Source organism: Lineus longissimus, chromosome 5 (assembly GCF_910592395.1).
Source record: "Lineus longissimus chromosome 5, tnLinLong1.2, whole genome shotgun sequence".
Lineage (NCBI taxonomy): Eukaryota > Metazoa > Nemertea > Pilidiophora > Heteronemertea > Lineidae > Lineus > Lineus longissimus.
This window is the reverse complement of record NC_088312.1, coordinates 14,445,689-14,462,282: the sequence shown is the minus strand read 5'-3', so window position 1 is coordinate 14,462,282 and position 16,594 is coordinate 14,445,689. Positions and strand designations below refer to the sequence as shown.

Below are 16,594 nucleotides of genomic sequence, written 5' to 3'. Positions count from 1 at the left end.
CTCCACTTGTAGTTTATGCATCATGTTGTCACTTCTTTACATTATGACTTACTGATGCTATAGTTTCACTGATCTAAGCCAAAGCCATGCCCCACTAAATATTATCCACATCGATGCCATTTAAAACATGTTCAATTGAGAATATGAATCAGTGGGCTACACCAAGGTGTCCGTTGGTCATTTTCTTCTTCTTCAGCGTTCAACCTGCCTAAGTACTATAACCTCAGTCCTGTGGCGGAGATGAAGCGGCTTGTCGCCCGAAGGTCCGGCTGTGTTCCCCACAGCTTTTCTTCGACCTTCGTGTCCTTTGGCCAGAATCTATTTCGTAAATCCTGGTACAGGGGACAGTCCTGTAGGATGTGCGTTGGTGTTTGCACTGCTGTCTGGCATTGGCATTCTGCTGTGTCTCTTACTCCTATACGTTTAAGATGCCCACGCAGGCCACAGTGGCCTGTTCTTAGACGGTAGATGGTAGTAGCGTCTTTTCGGTCAAGTAGCCACCGATGATCTGATTGGGGGTGGTGGTTTCCCTGGATTTTCTTCCAGTCATTTCTGCATTTCTGCTTCAGGAGTGTTGTTATTTCTCTGTATGACTGCTTCCCATTTGGCTGGATCTGTAGGCTTCCTTCTTTTGCTAGTTGGTCAGCCCTTTCATTTCCAGGTATTCCACAGTGGGCGGGAGTCCGTTGGTCATGACATCATGTCCTTGGCCATTGTGGTGATTTTGCACTAAGTAATAAACCGGTCTTAGATCAGTGAAACTCGAGTAACTTCAACAACACAATACATGGATTGCTCACAGAATACAAATTGTTAGTTTGCGTGGATGTCCGATGGTGCGCCTCGTAATTATAATGATAATAATAATACATATGCATAAAGCGCTTTTCCAAAGCTTGATCAAGGCGCTATCCTACCAAAGTGTTCCAGAAACAACCAAGTTGTTAACCGACTTTTGAATGTGTCAATGTTTGGAGAGAGTTTCACATGCTGGGGGAGACCGTTCCACACCACAGGGGCACAGGGTGAGAAAGTATGATCTCCATAACCTGCCCTAGTTTTCTTCACAGAGAGTTGGACAAGGTTTGAAGACCGCGTGAGCTGTGGATTATTCTTTGGGTGTAGTATGCTGTCAAAATGCTTTGGTGCAGGTCCGTTTAAAATCTTTTATGTCATGAGCAACACCTTGTAGAGGATTTCACTGGCAGCAAGTGCAACTCTTTGAGCACAGGTGTTATGTACTCAAATTTCCGATGGCGGCAAACTATCCTGGCAGCCTAATTTTGAATGCACTGGAGTGGAACAATAGTACTCTCCGGAAGACTATACAAAATACTATTGTTGCAATCGAGATGAGATGAGGCTAATCCATCGTAGTGAGGCCAATGCCCTCCACACTTCGGCCAGTGGTCTAATTTGGTCTGGCTTCTGACCTGCAACCTCTCTGGCATGTTAGGAACTTCCAGTACAGCTTCCTGGGTCACCAAAGCACAGAAGCTGGAGCAACACGACTAGCACCAGCATTCACATAATGATATTGCCACATCCTCTTTCAAAACATCCCTGAGCTGTTTTATTGAAGATATATGACTCTTGATATCAATATTGACATATTCTATTTAACTTTGATACCCAACATGAGATCACTTTGCTTCCGAATTGTCCCTTGGGCAAGTGTGATCCTTGAATGTCATCTGAAGATGAGTTATTTTTGACTACCAAATCAAGAAGATAGATATTGTTGAAAACTGGTGCTGTGAAAAGGAATGGTCCAGACAAGCTTCGAAAAGCTTTGACAAGTTGCTGATAACTGGTCATGACATTATGTTTCAAAAAGAAACTTGCTTATTGTAAAAGTTACTAATGTCAGTTATGTTGGTTTTTGCCTGTCAAAATCCATGATCGATGTCTCATCTCGTTTGACATTTGATCAATGCATTTATTGAAGTTAATATCATTGTTTGTAAGTATTGGGATTCTTCACCCGTTCAGAGACGAACTTGACTGACCTTGGGGAAAACCCTTGACTTTTTCTCTGAAGTCTACACCAATGACCTTGTGACATTGTTAAGGAAATTATGTTCTGATGTCAACTACAGTAGTGGTTAGCATCCAACTTTAACACCACTCTCTCTATTCTGAAACCTCGTCTTTTAATGAAAAATGTTGCTTGGGTTCCAACTGGAGCTTTGACCACTAAGCTAAAGACCGGAGCAACAGGACTACTGGTTCTGTAAGCATGACAGTGTGTCCTAGTCTGAAACATACAGGGACTGTGGTAGGTTACAAGTTGTTGATCAGCTCACAGCTGCACAGTAGCCATTTTGATTTCGGTTGCCCATCCACATACATCTGTGAAGACGAATACACAAATACGTCATATACCAAGTTTCAGCAAAGTTGCATGATAACTGCACTACAGCATTGTGTATAACTGCATTTCTATTTTCCTGACCAACGATTAATACGAATGGGGAACCCATTTAATGGTGGTCAGCACCCATCAGTTGCACATGTCATGGGCAGACACAGCAGGCCATTTGAATGGTTTATTGTTACTGGAAGACTGTTAAAGATTTCTTGGATGCAAAGGAAAGTAATGGTCACAGAATAAAGAGGGTGCTGATGTGAATGGGTTTGTTGCCGTGATTGGTGACAGACCATTAGTGCTATTAGGAAAGAGTAGAGATATCTAGGTGCTAGGGGGAACTAGATTCAAACCTCACCAAATCATCAGTATCTGTCAATTTCATTTCATATCTGTTGAAACATCTTCCATTTATTTTCAATTTGTTGACTTCTGGTCTCCATATGTGTTGAAGATTCACACACATTCAAAGTGCCTCCCCACATTTGTCTTGTGCATTACAAGGAATCAAGATTAGAAAGTTTGTCACACAAGAAAATGAAGAGTTTGGTCTCAAAACAAAATATATCTGTTTTATCAAAAAGGCTTGAATATTAGGAATTAGAGTTCAGATGCATTGGGAAATTTTAAACATTTTTGATCATAAATGTTTTACTGACGACCCGATTGCTCTGAAATTTGGAGGACAGATAAGGGCATTGCCATGTTGTGGCTAATGCCACATTCATTGTTGGTTGTGGTACATATCCCGTTTTGTGATGAGACACTCTTCAAATGTTTCTTCTTTGAAAACTCTCCCTAAGCCCATCACAGGATTACATAATAATGGTAACCAGGGGCCGGGATCATTGGAGTACTCTCCCTTTATTGATAGATCAGATGTTAGATCACACTTATCTAATGAGGTGATCGGAGACAGGCCTGATCAGGTGGCAGGTCAAGTAACCATCAGGATGGGTGGCAGATTGAATGATGATAATCAAGGGCCAAGTTGACTATCATTGAGAAATGATTGCCAGCATTGGATATGTTATCAGACCAGAAATATTACCCAACAATTTGCAAGATTGACAAAATTGATGACAACACTTCCGTGTCAAATGCATTGCAATTCATCGTGAAGTATCACCTACAAGATTATGTATTCTGATGGTATCTAGGGGCGGGGATCGTACCTTGAATTCATAGATCAGATTTTAGATTAAACCTGATAAAATGAGACAGGCCTGATTAGGAAGCAAGTCAGACAGCCACGAGGATGGGTGACATGGCAGATTGAATGATCATAATCAAAAGCAACTCAGTGATGGAGAAAAGATTGCCAGCATTTGGAATGCTGTGGATAAAGTGTAGCCTTAATGCTAGGGATGAGCTGATGTCACTGCATGTTGAGAGGTACTCTGGGATTATGTCCAAAGTTTGTAAATTGTTTTGATTATCATTCATCACAAATCGTTGTCCAATGATGTTGTTTCTATCCAGCCATAAATACCAACTGGAAAATTATGTGAAGAGATTTTTGTCGGAGATTTTCTCGGTTATCGTCAACTAATCACAGAAAGAACTCTGGTGTGAATAAGGGATGCAGACTTTGGACGCAATTCCTATAATCTCCACTTATATCGAACTAGTATACTGTCAATAAAAAAAATCGGTTGCCAATACTAGTACATTTATTAACTGCATATTACTTTATTTTCACTTTTGTAAGCAGTGGCTGAAACTCTTGCCTTGCCTGTACCAATTGATTTCTACATAAAATGCCATGGTTTAAGCAAACAAAGATCATATTCATGATATTGAATGTGCCAATCAGGCCCAAGAAACCAGGTCCAGTGCTAACTCAACTGATCGGCAAAAAGTAAACATGTTGACCATATTGTTACTTATGACCAGTAGTGCATATCCAGGTTCATATGCAGCGACTTATTTGATTTGATTCTCTTTCTTTCTGTCTTTACAGGTTGTGCTTTTGTAACGTTCGCTAATAAACAGAGTGCGCAAAATGCCATTAAAGCAATGCATCATTCACAGACAATGGACGTAAGTTTTGCCTCCTCCCACTAGATGTGAAATCGATCACCTATTTATACCCTAGTCACCGGTGCCATTGACTAATTACTGTCATTTGGACATTCGTAATCTGGTATTGATCATTGGTGAGAAATGGTGTGTCGACATTGATTTATCGCAAAAATAGTAGAGATTTTCTGGGGTACAATGTTGTTGCCATTAGGGACCAGTCGCAACAAAACGAGGCACATGTGGCACAGAAGATAAGCCTAAATGACACCAGGAGATAATGGAAGAAATTGATGCACATGTACTCAGATTTTACAAAAGGCAGACAATGGTGAAATGACAACCAGTCTGTCTCAACCTGCCAAGCGCCTGGTTTTGCTGTGATTGGTCACACTTAACCTAGTTTGTCAACACTCCACAGCAGGTCCTTGTATTTTTCCAAGTATGTATTTTAGAAAGAAATCAAAGGCCTGATATTAGAGGATGTAGTCTCTGGGATCAAGCGCTCGAAGTGTCCTATTCTTGAGAGGGGATCATTGACTAATATTTATAAAGACTTGTAAATGCTTTTACTACAGTTTTCTACAGAGATGGCTAGTGTAAATGTACATGAACTTTAAAGTAAAAGCATTGACTAGTCTTTTATAAATATCATCCATTAACTGTAAACTGCCACACTTTTTAGTCTACCGTATTTATATTCTACGAATAAATTCGATTTGCAAAATAGCAAATCCTGAAAATATTTGTAAATGACAGTTGTAAGAAAAAACTCATTCTATAATATTATGTGATCACTCCTTTTCCAGGGTTGCCGGTCACCAATAGTTGTAAAAATAGCCGACACACAGAAGGACAAAGAATTACGAAAACTTCATCAAATCAATAATAATCTCCTTAGTGCAGCATCAAATCTGCCAACATTGGCTGCTTTATGTCCACAATATTTAAATGTAAGTATTTCTACCACAAGAGGGAACAACATCCCTGTGTGTGTGTCTTTGATGACTATAAAGAGTAGAAAGATCTGCAAACTGATTAAGGTCACTGACTATGACTCTACGGGCATACAAACGTTTTGGCAGGGAATTGACATACCCCTTCCTGTATAGATGAAATGAATTGATCATTCATGGGATCATGCAATTTTGATATCATCCCTGACTGTAAACTAGTGGAAACCTTCAGGAAGTAGCTGCTGGCTCAGTGATGTGTAAAATGCTTGTAGTATTATTGTAGATGAGAGAGAGAGAGAGAGAGAGAGAGAGAGAGAGAGAGAGAGAGAGAGAGAGATATACTAGTAGGGATCTGAAAGTTTTTAATTCATTTCGTTTATATTTCCAGTTACTTCAACAACAGTCATCACAGACATCAGGAAGTTTAACAGGACTGAACAGTTTATGTTCACAAGATGCCATGCAGCTACAGCCAGGTGAACAACTTGTGAATTTCATCATTACTTTCAGTCTCAATTGTTTGGGATTGGGTAATTCGATACAGAGCTTGCTGTCCTTGGTCCTGGTTTGAATCAGGGACCTCCAGACTGCCAGCCAAAAATACGAGCCACAAGACCACTCCACAAAATGAAAACAGAATTGGTGTCAGATGGTTTAGGGAAAAGGAAAATAGATGAAGAGATGCCAAAAACCAACATTTATACTTACAGTAGAACCTCTCTATTAAGGACACCCTCAGGACTGACAAGTGCTGTCCTTAATAGGGAGTTGTCCTGATTAGAGAAGTCAAATTGAATGGAAACATCCACCCTCTGGACTGACAAGTGCTGTCCTTGATAGAGAGGCAGACAGATTGAATTGAAACAACCATTTTGGGACCAAAACTAGTGACCTAAGAGCGAGGTTGTTCCTAATAGAGAGGTGTCCGCTAAGAAAGGTTCCACTGTAGATACCATGGTAAAACAGGCATTTAATTAAAGTCGCACTGCAACGCCAATCGTCACCCTCTTCTGTTGCAGGTTTAAATTCTTTGACTTTACAGCAGTTATTAGCGGCTGCTGCGGCCTCCGCGTCGACAGGAAATAATCCAGGTAATCTCCACTAGGTGTCACTGTCGGCTTGAGACACACTGTTCAGATCTGCATGGTTTATTTTCTGTTAATGTTACATTGTGCTTGTTTGATTCACTTTTTGATGTGTGCATTATTCCTTCTGATCTTTTGGTTTGACATTGCCAAGGTATTGACCATTTTCCCAAAAAATGTGGCGCCATTGCTAAAACCTTCTCAGCCAAGCGATTCTTGGAAATAAGTTGGCGTATTGTGAATGCTGTGCATGAGGATAATAATACTCCATATTGCATGCATCATCCCTAAAATTGACGCCTCTGATGCCATGAGTTCGATTTCTGTCGTACCACTTCCTCATTTCATTGTTTGGGAAATGGGAGAGTCGGAGACAAAGGCTAACTGACGTAGCGATAATGAGCCACACACACGAGATCTGTCTGGTTTGATTCACTGCCAAATCAAGATTCTAAACTGACCTGCGCAGAACTAATTCATAGGCATACTAAGATTAAAGGATAATCCATGGCACTCACGATCTTCAAACCTTGTCTGATTTTTTGTGAAGAGAACTTGGACAGGTTTTGAAATGTGTTTTATCTCATTGCATGCGCCTATGCTGTGGAAATGTCTCCCCGAATTTAAAGCTCTCTCCAAATATTGACACTAAAAAAAGTTGACTTCAGACTAAGGAGTTTAAAAGTCACTTGGGTAGGGTAGCACCTTTTTCAGACCTTCTGAGTGCTACAAGTTTTGGTGTTATCATCTTGTGTGTTTGGCAGAACTTTCATGGTGTATTAATATCTCAATGGGTTCACCAACTTCAATCATGAGCTAAACACAGGACATTTGTTATTTTCATGTGATGCACACCAGAGAATTGTTGCAATATACATGAACAGACAAATTTTGTTAAGTTTTTCAAAATAAATTTGTGCATGAATTTTTAGAAAATGTTCACAATGACTTGGCAATGTCAAACATTTGACCAGCACTAATCGTGTGATTCCAAACTACCCTTTCAGACAACTCTGGGCCGGCCCCTACCAGGGTGGCCCGCCTGGAGTAATCTTTCACCTTTCTGTTGTTTAAGTGTGTGCACTATATCTCCTTGTTTGCATTCATCAGCATTCCAGATGTATAGCCAAGAAATTGACCCACAAATGAACATGAAGAAATACCTGCCCCCGGTCTATCCCTTGTTTGACGAGACTAGACCAGAAAGCATGGTACTTGTCCATGAAGGTAAAAGTTTTAATTTTGTAGACTCGTAGACCAAACCAACCATTAAAGTAGCAAACAAGCCAACTTTAGCTCATCTAACTTCATATAAATCCATTGGTATAACGAGGTATGGGATATTCATTAGGAACAAAGATACCACCATTTTGGCTAGAACTTGAATTTCTAAAGCAATTACAAATCCTTAATACGAAGTGGATGCCCATTTAAAACCTGGAAGGCTGTTCTCCGGGAAACAAACAGACTCCCACCATTGAAACTGGCATTCACTCCGAAAGAGTTCTGATTGGTTTAGAAATTCAAGTTCCAGCCAAAATGGTGGTGCCTTTGGTCAACCCTTATAGGGAAATAAGAAGTATTGGATATGGCTTCTCATACATCAGGTAGTAACCCAATTAAACATTGCAGTTCCGGCCATAAGTAATAGTGCTGGTCACACATAATACAATAATCTTCAGTCATATTGCAAGGCTTATTTTAGATACTCCCAAACTCGCCAATCAAGAGCTTATTAGACCAAGATACCTGGGGAAAAGAATGGTGACATGTTTGAAACAATGTATTCTAGGGATGAGTTTCTGGACTGCTATGATGTGCTTGGCAGGCACAGTATTAAACTCATTGACCGAATGACAATCCCAATACCTACAAGGGGAGGGGGAGGCGGGGAGGGGTCCCAATTTGATGAATTTATACACTAAATGAGGGCCATTATGAAATTTGTACCTATAAACACCAGCCACTATTTGTCAAATGTGTTAACAATACTATACGGTAGGAAAGACACATGCATAGAAGCAAACCAACATTGTTTATCACTAAACGAGGTTTATTTTAAATGTGGTAACTATATGCACCAGTCATCTTTTGTCGAATGGGTGCCTGTCTATACATTAGCTATTGTTTGTCGAATGGGTGAGTGCCTATTTTGGCCAGTCACTGATTGTTGAGTGGGTGCCTTATACACCAGTCACTATTTGACACAACTTCTACTTTCTATATTATCTAACTGAAAGGGTAGTGCTGCTTGACCATCTTGCATTGTTCTTGTTTCTGTTCCTGTTCTTGATGCTCTTTGCTTTGAATTAACTGCAGATATCAGTCAATAAGTGAAAAAAAGCCGGGATTACAAAGATGGATTTCAGTTTGACATGGGAAAATTGAGAAGGGGCAAAAAATTGAGTCGGGGTTTGCCAAAATTGCCTCTCAGGATTTAGGATTGGACCTTATTTACAAAGGGACAGGGTGCTATCCAAATAATGTAGGTTAAATGAACTGACTATTCCTCTTTAAACTTGAGAACAACAGAAATTGGGTCTGGGAATTTTTTGGCTAATCTAAATTTTAGTGCATCTGGTACAATAATAATTATACTAATTTGTTGATACATTCAAGCTTTTTAATACTGTGCCAACCACTTGAGGTAGTAATAATATTTGAATGATCAGAAGATGTACAAGAAATGTTTACCAAAATTAATTTGTCTGCATTGTGAAGTTATGTTTTCCTTTTACTGACAACACAACTCCCCATGCATTACTCTTTGCATGCATATACCTTGTACTCAAATTGAATACAACACCAGGCATGTGAATGTTGCATAGCAATTGTATGTCCTTATCTAATATAACCCTTTACTGTTTAAAATTCAATTAATTTGATGAAAGCATTTTGTAGTTTTCTTTGAGATTTTGTTCGTGATTGCAACAATCACTTAGAAACCGTATAGAAAGAAGTTTGACAGGTATCTTATTTAGCCAGGTGATAGTGACCGGATTCCACAATAGAAAATTTATTTGCGAAAAGGAAAAGTGTAATCATTGTGAGTTGCAGTATGCACACACATCTAAATGTTGTCTTTCTTTTGATGCCTGTCATCTTAATTTACCTGCATTTAAAAAACTTTTATTTGTAAGCTTACTTTATAGGAGTTCTTGAGTCTGAGAAGTTAAGATCTTGGTCTCTGAACTCAACAGTCGTATGCATTTATTTTGATGCCGAACGAATTTGTCAACTTTGCATGACATATTTACAATCATTTGTTAACAGTAATACCTGCACTTCATAGTCTTAGCATGTTATAAAATGTATACTGTAAACTGTTAAATTTTCATGGCAATTCATTTCTGCAAATTAGTGGATGTCTTAAAGAGTAAATCTGGCCATGGTACTTAGCGACAGAAATTAATGTTGTCGTGCAGGTTTTGCACCCTTGGAGGCAGGAGAAATTATGACGTCATTCTTGACCTGATGCCATTGCAGCTCGAAACTGGGCATTTACTCGTCGCATGGAATTATTTCACATGCCTCAGCTGTTTTTCATATGATGTCACACTGCCCAAGATTGCCCGCCGTGACTTTGGTAGTTGTTGTAGCAACACAAATTTTGATGTGAAATTTTGGGGAAATGCGTGGCAATATAAGATAATAGTATTTTGCACTTGATGAAAAGGACATTAAAGTGTTGGCCGATTCAGGTGTCTTGGGAGATTGCCCATTGCAAGATAAGCCCTTTGATGATATAATGAACCATTAAGTCGATAATTTTTGTGATTTTGATCACAAATGGCAGAAATAATTGGTTGTGAAAATTCAACAGCTTACAGTTCTTTGATTGCCAGTATTAACTTTTCATTCGAATCACCCTTCAGGACGAAATAGCTCTGCTGTTCCGAAAGATTAGTTCTGAATTTTGCCATTCATAAAGTACTTAAACTAAAGAATTGTGCTTGTGGATATTTGGGACCTGCTTTGGGACAAGTATGGCCATGTTGCATATAAACAAAACGGAAAATTGGGGTAAAGTGAAAACAAATATTCCCCAAAAAAAGGGATGGTGTTGCTTGATCCTGAAAGGGTTAAACAACCTTATGTCTATGTCTATTGTGTATGTTCTCCTGTTCATCTATGCTGATGTCTGTCTTGTGTGTTCAGGCCAGCCACTCTTGGCGAATCATCCCCTCGCTGGCATCAATCTGACCAACCTGTTAAATAACACCAGCCCCAGTACTACCCCCAGAGCAAGTGTAACTCCAGGTACAGTCTATGTATTCATGTTTTGTCTCTTCTCTCACTGTGTGTCTGTCCTGATGGTGGATGTGCTTTGTATTCTGGTTGTGTGTGTAAATCTACTTTGGTGTCAGTGCTTAAATTACTCGTGGATAATTTTATACTATATTACCACAAACGTTATGATTCCTCACTGTGTGCTGCAGTTGATGAAAGTTCATTACCTGTGTTGCACTTTAAATGTGACAGAAAGCTCAAGTCACGTACATTGCTCACAACTGCTTTATGGTTAAGCACTTCAGTTCCCCACGAATGAGCAAATTTTATCGCTGCGATCTGCGATAATAATCACAGTGGCAAAATATCTCTTTATCTGTTGATTTAACTGGCAGTCATTGGGTTGGATAGTGATCACAGGTGGCTGCGATCCTTCCTGTCGCAGGGACCTGCAATGACAGTGCAAATCAGCAAGTTTTGTCACATGTGATCCGAGGTTGCAGTGATTCAAATAGCTTGTTCGCAGGATGCTTTAGTTGGACAGTCATTGTCTGTCCCCTAAGTATAAAGAAAACAATGTTCAATTTTCACATTGTGACAGACTTGCTGTTCAAGATATGTCACTACACATTGCTGTTCAAGGCTTTTTATTGTTGCACATGTGCTGTTTAAGATATGTCATTACACATGTGCTGTTCAAGATATGTCGTTACACATGTCCTGCTCAAGATATGTTATCATTACACCGTACTGTTCAAGATATGATACATATTCAATGCTGAACATTTGAGATGTGCTCACTCACTAAAGTGTCACGTGTAACACGTCTGTCCTAGTGTCACATGTCACATGTGTTCAACTCTGTGTGTTCCTGTCTGAGTGTTGGTGCTATGTAAACTTTTTGGTGTTGGTGTTGTCATCTAGCTTATTTTCAATGTCAACGAGATACTTTAGAATATTTCCTATGAGGTCGGTGATCAGGCCTATGACATGCATACAAGTCATCGGCCTAATCATAGACTTTTTAGAAAAGATTTCAGAGTATGTTCTAGGAATTGATGAGGATGTGTGTGTTAATGCAAGTATCAATGCGTATCTTTTCCCCCCCTCCTCAAGGGTTCGACACCTTTACTACAATATACCCAATGCACTTCACCTAAGCTACGGCAGGAGTTCATTAGACACTTATGGAAAATCGTCAGGTTATCACTTGCTATTATCCAATGATGTGGAAAGATTTCGACACCTAACCACCTTTTCCTAAGATGTTCGACATGCTATCACCTTTTTAGGTCAGAAATCACCAAAGATGTTCGACCACCACAACTCGGCACTGCACTAGCAGCACAGCAGAGATAGGGTCGCAGGGGCTAAAAATCTAGGCCATTATATCGATAACCTCAGGGCTTCAGCGAGTCCTTGGTCTCCAAATCTTACGATGATATGATACAAAGAAAATGAAACACAAATTACCTGCAAAGTATGCCCGAAAGTATGCGAGAACACACGACACACGCATTCACTACAACAGCATGAAAAGCGTGACAGCGTCGAAAAATTGCGTACCACGCATGCGCAAGGGGGAATCCCCAATCCGGCAAGATTACGACGATGACCCCGCCGGGTCTTCGCCAAGATTACGGCAAACAAAACACGGCTGATCCAATCTTGTCGTTAAGCTTTCGGCGCAATATCACAACGACCTCGCACTTCATCGCCAAGAATACGACAATTCCAGGAAGAAAATACCTCAAGCTTCGGCAGAGAAACGGCGCCGAATCTTGTCGACCCTTGAGGAGGGGGGGAAAAGATACGCATTGATACTTGCATAAGTTGTTTCGATAATTGTTGTCATAAACTGAGTTTAGCCACTACCATGTTACAGAAGTAAATTTCTTGCATGTAGTTGATTTCTTGTCTAACATATGAAATGCATTTTGTTTTCTTGCAAATGTTTTTTTACACTTTTATCGTCGTTCACATCACTTTGGCTTGGCCTATCATTATCTTATTATGAAGTCAATCAATGAAGTCATTCCTGATATTAAAATGACCAACATCAAATTTTTTGGTATCAATGCCGGGCCACATCCTAGGTTTTAAAACAGTGAATGAAAAATTTCACCTGGTTCTGATACTGTACCAAATCTAAACTGGGTCATACTGATAGAACACAAATAATAAAAACCATCAAAACATGTTTCTTGTGGGCTTTGTTGCCCTGGCAGACTGGGATCTTTAGTGCAAAGATGTACGATTTTTATCGCAAGCGACCAACATGGCAAGCCTGTGGGGACATTGCAGGGCCTTAAGTGTCTGAAACTGTGATAAGTATCGCACATCTCTGTGATAAAAATCACTAATTTTTGGCGTGCTTAAGTGACAATTTGATGCTATGAATTTTTATTTGATTATATAAATTTTTACTTGAATGTTTCAATCCTGAATGTTGATGCCAATTTGTGTTACCCGATAGAGTTGATGTTGTGTGATGTGACCTCTCAGTGTTCCACTGCACCTTCTAGCCATGTTCTCTTAGTTTGGTGTGACCCCAGTAGAACCGCCTGCTAGATAATCCCCACACAATATACCCACCACAATAGACTAGTCTCTGTTTATTGGTTGAATTTGGGTGGGGACAGTTGTACTTAAAATTTTTTGCTTGATGATACAACAGTTTGTATGTATTGCATTGTTATTATCATTCATCATCATCATCATCATAAACTCACTCTATAGAGAGCATAAAGCATCCACAAGTTGGGGCCAGCCAGCCCTGTTCTAATTATTAGTAGTTACTAATAAAAGTTAAGTGATTTTAGCTATATTTGGGGTTAAATATATGACATCTTAGCATGTTTTTAGCTCTATACAGCCTCTTCAAAAAATATCTTTGTAATCAATGTTTTTGATTGTTTTTCAAATATGCCTTTGAATACAAACAAGAGCACATTGCATTTTATAGCACCCGCCACAATACCTGTATCTAAAGTAATCCTACTAAAATAACACCCATACGATTTGATAGCAAAGTATTCTGAACATTCTCTTCTAATAGAGACTCCTAACTGCTTGATAATTATCATAAACATCATACAAGAATTAAACTATGCATCCAATTGGTTCTTCAAATATATCTACATTTATAGCTAATTTGCCTACTGGCAACATTTCAAAACACACCTCTAAATTCAATTGCCATTTGTGTAACTTATATACAAGTTGCTTGAATTAATTAACTAATTAATTAAATGAAGTAAATTATTTCTCCAGTATGCAAAAGATTTATAGTTCATTTTGAGGGGTGTAAGGCCCGCATTCTTATCTTTATCCAATTGTACCCCTCCAACTCTGTAATGGGAGGACCTTGTTTCTATTGTGTTGCAAAGGTAAACCAATACCATACCTACCAGGGGACTGACAAGTACTATTCTAATAGAGAGGTGTCACGATAAGAGAGGTCAAATTGAATTAGAACAAACCAATTCTGGACCAAAACTAGTGTCCTTAATAGAGAGGATGACCTTCTTTGAGAGATGTTGACTAAGAGAGGTTCCACTATACTCTGTTTGGACGACAGACAACTAATATTTTGTTTGATTGTTTGAGTGATTGGGTAGTGGCATGAATGATTAGTATGATTCGTAACAAGGAATGATTAACAAATCTTTTTTTGTGCTTGATCCCACCTTAGTTGGTTACTTATTACTGGATTGAAAAATTTCATTGATTGATCGTAAAGATACTTTCTGTGATTTGCTTTAAAATAAAGGTTCTCTCCGATTTATACCATTAATTGTGATTCAACAGTGCATTCTTATTTGATTCGTTGTTGCTACATGTATAAGCCTGAAGAATTATCAATATAATGACTATTTCGTTACTCTGTTGGTCCTGCCTTAACATTCTTCATTGTCTCAATTAACATTCTCAGTAAAATTACATTCAATTCAAACATTACATTTCAATTATAACAACATTACAGTTTCAATATGCATTGTTTTGTTCCATTCCAAAATTATGTGATAGCTCTTTCTTTTGTCACTGTGCGCTGTTGTAACATTTAAAGAGTTACTTGTATGTGATTGAGATATCATAAACAACCCGACTGCAAAGAAAATTCAAGTTGAGATAAGATTAATTGACTCAAATGGTGCCTTTATCTGCAAGTGCTTTTCAAAGTTGAACAAACCAAACTACCCACCCAAAGATCACTTTGGAAAAGATTCCTAGTGCATCTTAAGGAAGTCGTCTTAAACCAGCTATTTTCTAATTTACGCTTCATCGCACAACTCAGGAGACTGGTCGCAGCTTTGTTTAGTCAATCAACTGGAAATAAAAAGACATGCGTCTCTTGGCTTGTGCAATGAAGCAAGTATTTGGTGAAAGTTTAGATGGTTTGAGATAAGTTCCTTAGTGTGCATCAGGAAACCTTAGCAATCTTTTGAATCTCACTTCAGAAGGTCTTGTCATTTCTTACACCAGTTCTTACTGCTTTGGACACTTCCTTGACAATTCTAACTGTTTGGGGCAGTTCCTAGCCAATTCAAACTTTGGACAAATTATGTGTCTTAGTGACAGATTATGACACCATTATTACAAAGACTTAGCTCCAAATTGAAGAACAAATTCAGATTTACATGTAGTAATGCAAAAGTGTTCAACCTAGAAGGCCCTTAGTCAAAAGTCAAGAGCCTAAATTTCGAGCACAGTTTCAAAGGAAAGAGCTATCTCGACGATGCAGGCCCGTGATTGTTCTGCTGGGGTGTGTTTCATGTGTGGTTCTCTTTGTTCCAGTCTCAAGTGGACTCTCTTCCCCACAGCCATCCGACTATGTGCATGCATGTAAGTTATTGTTCTCACTACTCTCAAGACTATATCATTTACACCATTGGCCTATTTGACTTTCTTCCCCCATTAGAGTGCATCACCTGATGGCACCTGATAGAAACAGTTGCCTTTTTAAATAGATGACTACATATTCACCTGTAAGACGACGTCTCCTGATAGACAATTTGACAACGTGTATATTTCCCTGTAAGACTGCATCACCTGATAGAAACATTTGACTGTATATAATCCCCCTAAAAGAGTGCACCATCTTATAGAAATAATTGACTATCCCCCATAAGAGTGCATCATCTGATAGAAACAATGGACTACATTTGTATTCCCCCATAAAAGTGCATCATCTGATAGAAACAGCACCTGATGGAAACAATTGACTGTTCCCCCATAAGAGTGCATCATCTGGTAGAAACAATTGACTTCATGTACATTCCTCCGTAAGAGTGCAGCACCTGACAAGATGCCTATTCCAGCATGCTGGCACTGATAAATGATATTATTCATATGGTCAGTAAAGCTTGACTTGATTGCTTAAGGCTGGAGGATAAAATCAGGTCAGATTATCAACTTCAGAAGTCCTGACTACGGCTACAGTACATTATGCTAGTTCAGTTGTTCGATTTTTGTAGTTATCCGTCACTTGTCAAACTAGTGAACATCCCTCTCACTTGCCCTAGAGGCATTGCCAGCGATAATATTTTCCAGAATTTGTGACTAGTGCTCTGCCTCTGTAGAGGAAAAAGTACACTAGCATTTCCAGTGGGCCATTCTGTAAAGAAGATCAAGAATCTATCCAGCTTTAATGGTGATAAGCTGCCTCTCAGGCCACTTAGTGATCATTGGCACGACAACTGAGAGGGGGGGGGGGGCGTAAGTAGTGACTAATACCTTTGAAAATATCAACTAATGGTGTAAATGATATGGCCATTCTTTAGACTTAGCTGCGGATAAGATTCTTGCTGTTAATTTAGGCATGTGGTCCTTTCTTGCAATAAATAGCCCTCCTATCCTTGTCATGACACTTCATTACGCGATCCATAAAAATCACATCGATGTCAAGAGCGTAAGGTTACATCCTGCAGTAA

At 39.2% G+C, this 16,594-nt stretch overlaps 1 protein-coding gene across 5 annotated transcripts in view; it reads left to right on the top strand.

Annotated features, from left to right (window-relative positions):
- LOC135488362 (CUGBP Elav-like family member 1) overlaps positions 1–16,594 on the top strand; it is a 233,844-nt gene that overhangs the window by 183,140 nt on the left and 34,110 nt on the right. For 2 of the 5 annotated variants that reach the window (XM_064772949.1, XM_064772948.1), the window contains exons 7-10: positions 4,332–4,411; positions 5,200–5,343; positions 5,735–5,822; positions 6,366–6,437. In XM_064772949.1, the coding sequence (XP_064629019.1) occupies positions 4,332–4,411; positions 5,200–5,343; positions 5,735–5,822; positions 6,366–6,437 (384 nt within the window). Of the gene's footprint in view, positions 1–4,331; positions 4,412–5,199; positions 5,344–5,734; positions 5,823–6,365; positions 6,438–7,541; positions 7,659–10,589; positions 10,692–15,458; positions 15,507–16,594 lie in introns of all 5 variants that reach the window. The other 3 variants (XM_064772945.1, XM_064772946.1, XM_064772947.1) reach the window with 3 other exon arrangements.